We start from the raw sequence: 3,554 nt of genomic DNA on the forward strand, positions 1-3,554 counted from the left end.
TATATATATATATATATATATACATATATATATACACAGAGAGAGAGAGAGAGAGAGAGAGAGAGAGAGAGACCGAGAGATAGGCATATATATGTGGTGAGAAAGAGAGAGGCGTAAAAACAGAGATTTATAGATTAATAAATCATATATATCTATGTACATCTGTGAATGCATTTAAGATTTTAATCATGAAAGCAAGGTAACAGAATTGGCTTACCTCTTTAATGCCGGCTCCAAATATCACTACAATTGTAAGTTTTTCAATATTTGTATACAGTTTAAACACTTGACGCTGATTCGCTTGTTCTCTCTCCTCATATAAGTTTATTGTCTAAAATTGCAGCTGTATCCGATGAACATACCGAATACACAGCCAACTGTGTATAATTCCTCTCTAAGTGTTTTGTTTTTCAACGTCACACGGCAGTATCTCCTATGGTTGTATGTTATTGGATAACGTATGTTATCTGGAAAATACATCCGTTTACTACCTCTTTACCATGAATATTTGTGTAGCCAACTGCATTATATATATATGAGCAAAAATCTTGAATGGTTCTGAAAAATGGCTGAACGATACTCTTCCATCTTCTACATTGTTTGCTGATTACACTATTTTGAATACGAAGTGGTCAAGCTCTTTCATGTCCCAGTCAGCACTACAAGAGCAATATATTCACTTATGCATCGCTTACAACATCAATTCTATTAAAAGACGCCGTGTCCTTACCGACATTAGAATGTTACCCCAAAATACCTCCGCATATAATATCTATTACTCCACTACAGAAAGGTGTTCTTGACATTTCACTGTCTCTCCTAGTCCGAGAAAGACGTTTCTGTAATTAATTTCTTGCGCAAAAACGTGACGTGCTAGAGTAAAGATAACTGCAGATTCGGAATCAACGCTCCAAAATTACCTATGAGCACCGTGTGTGTGTGTTAGCACTCCGTCGCTTACGACGTTGAGGGTTCCAGTTGATCCGATCAACGGAACAGCCTGCTCGTGAAATTAACGTGCAAGTGGCTGAGCACTCCACAGACACGTGTACCCTTAACGTAGTTCTCGGGGATATTCAGCGTGACACAGTGTGACAAGGCTGGCCCTTTGAAATACAGGCACAACAGAAACAGGAAGTAAGAGTGAGAGAGAAAGTTGTGGTGGAAGAGTACAGCAGGGTTCGCCACCATCCCCTGCCGGAGCCTCGTGGAACTTTAGGCGTTTTCGCTTTGAAGCCAATACTTATCTCACTCACCGTAAGTACTCTCTTTTTGTCTTTTCCTGCATGTCGTGGTGTTTGATTTGGTTTTAGTTTTATTATTATGATCATTATAATTATTATCATTATAATGATTATTATTATTATGAAAAAAAAATCATTATCATCATCATCATCATTATCATCATCATTATTATAGATTAAACTCAGTTTACGAAAAGTTTAGGTAAGAAAAAAACCACTTTATTCATAAAAATTAAAATATTACATTGCAAGAGAAGCCAACAGTGAATTTTACAGCCGGAAAATATGGAGGGATTATAATTTTCAGAATATCTTCAGATATTTTACGTTTCAGGCAATAGTCATGCACCTAGCCTCGTTTAAAATTACATTATTTCAGATTATAGAGTCTCTATGTTGCGCAACGTTATATCAATAGGCAAAAAATAAAGCGACGTTATATAAAAGTGTGCTTCATGTAATATAAGAAGAAAAATTGAGGCAAAATATGATCTAAGGCGACTCTTGAAGACACACTCACACACGCACACACACTCACTCACATGTATACTATAGATTATCTGAGAAAGCAAAAATATAAGTATGAAATTGGCCGCTAGAATATATTTACTGAGTTTAATGTAATATAAGAACATTTTTTGACGTAAACTAAAATCAAAGACTTCTCTTGAAGACATTTTCTTCATTTTCATTTATGCGTTCGTTTCTGCTTTTTTACATTCTGTTTCATGATTGGAGATTGAACCTGGAAACATAATGAGAAAACTATATACATATATGTTAATTTTTAGACTCAATAGTTCACAGTCCTTAAATTTTATACATAACAACAATTGTCATCAACTCTTTTCTCACAAGAGAAAATAATGTTACTACAGAAGAAGTAGGGATGAACACCAAGGTTTATGTTGAAAAGAGTAATTACACTCACAGGCAATAATAATTTTCGGGAGTACGTTGTAAGATATTAGTAAATATTGGTTCAGGAATATTTTCCAGAAAAACCGGGCAACTTTATATAAAAAAGATGAACACTTTAGCTCTATTCAGTTAAAGGTTTGCATGGTTGTGTATATACTTTACGTTGGCCTATAGCTGTATGTATATTTATTCATTCTGCATTTGTGGTTTAAAATTCTACACTGCTAAATGAGTATTTATTTGGCATATATGTGTGTATACATGGACATGTACGATATATTTCATATTTGCCACGTAAAGCTATGAATTGTATTTCTGATCAGTTACCTTAAGAACAGACGTATTCTGGTACTCGTCTTGGTGCCAGTCACTTTGGAAGCTGGTTGCCTTACTTTGGCAATAGCTGTATTGTTTATTACAAGGCATCAAATGACCATCAAATACCCACAAACTAAATTCCATACGCATTTTTTTTTTACTTGTTTCAGTCTTTTGACTGTGGCCATGCTGGAGCACCGCCTTTAGTTGAGCAAATCGACCCCAGGACTTATTCTTTGGAAGCCTAGTACTTATTCTATCGGTCTCTATTGCCGAACCGCTAAGTTACGGGGACATAAACACACCAGCATCGGTTGACAAACACAGACACACAAACACATACACACATACATATATATATATATATACATATATACGACGGGCTTCTTTCAGTTTCCGTCTACCAAATCCACTCACAAGGCTTTGGTCGGTCCGAGGCTATAGTAGAAGACACTTGCCGAAGGTGCCACGCAGTGGCACTGAACCCGGGACCATGTGGTTGGTAAGCAAGCTACTTACCACACAGCCACTCCTACGTCTACATATATTAACTTACTAGTTTTTGAATCATGCAGCTTGATTGATCCCAGGTTTTAATCTCTTCATCCAACTTTGAAAATTCCTATTTCGTTTTGTTTGTTCATAAATATGTCCGTCTTCGTACATTGGATAGTATTTCGCCGGCTGACTGAATATCATTCGAGGAAATATGTTGCTTTTGCTATAATGTGGATTTACACAATGCGATATGTAATACGTATTGTATTAGAGATAAATAATCAGGTTACTCAAACATGTGAAGTGATGTTTTGAACTATCATTCCTTCATTGTTTACTACACACAAGCACACACGCACATGCACTCACACGAGCCCACACAAACACGCACGCGCACACACACACATATATACACAGACACACAGACACACACACACACACACACACACACACACACACACATAACTATGTACATATACTCTATACATACATGCATATACACACACAGACATATATATATATATACATATATATATATATATGCATATATATATATATACATATATATATATA

General features: G+C 35.8%; 2 protein-coding genes across 7 annotated transcripts in view; both read right to left on the reverse strand.

Moving 5' to 3' along the window:
- The window catches only part of LOC106873847 (slit homolog 3 protein), a 20,679-nt gene extending 20,299 nt beyond the window's left edge, over positions 1-380 (reverse strand). For all 4 annotated transcript variants that reach the window (XM_052977961.1, XM_052977959.1, XM_052977960.1 and 1 more), the window contains exon 1: positions 218-380. The gene's annotated coding sequence lies outside the window, so the exon portion shown is untranslated. The remainder of the gene's footprint in view (positions 1-217) is intronic.
- Positions 1-3,554, reverse strand: part of LOC106873850 (adhesion G-protein coupled receptor G6) — an 82,527-nt gene that overhangs the window by 29,952 nt on the left and 49,021 nt on the right. For 2 of the 3 annotated variants that reach the window (XM_052977964.1, XM_052977962.1), the window contains one exon: positions 1,442-1,989. The exons of the other annotated variant lie outside the window; for it this stretch is intronic. In XM_052977964.1, coding sequence (XP_052833924.1) covers positions 1,937-1,989 — 53 coding nt within the window. In that variant the 3' untranslated portion in view covers positions 1,442-1,936. Of the gene's footprint in view, positions 1-1,441; positions 1,990-3,554 lie in introns of those variants that run through there. 3 annotated transcript variants of the gene reach the window in all.

This window comes from Octopus bimaculoides, chromosome 29 (genome assembly GCF_001194135.2).
Source record: "Octopus bimaculoides isolate UCB-OBI-ISO-001 chromosome 29, ASM119413v2, whole genome shotgun sequence".
In the NCBI taxonomy this organism is placed as follows: Eukaryota; Metazoa; Mollusca; class Cephalopoda; order Octopoda; family Octopodidae; genus Octopus; species Octopus bimaculoides.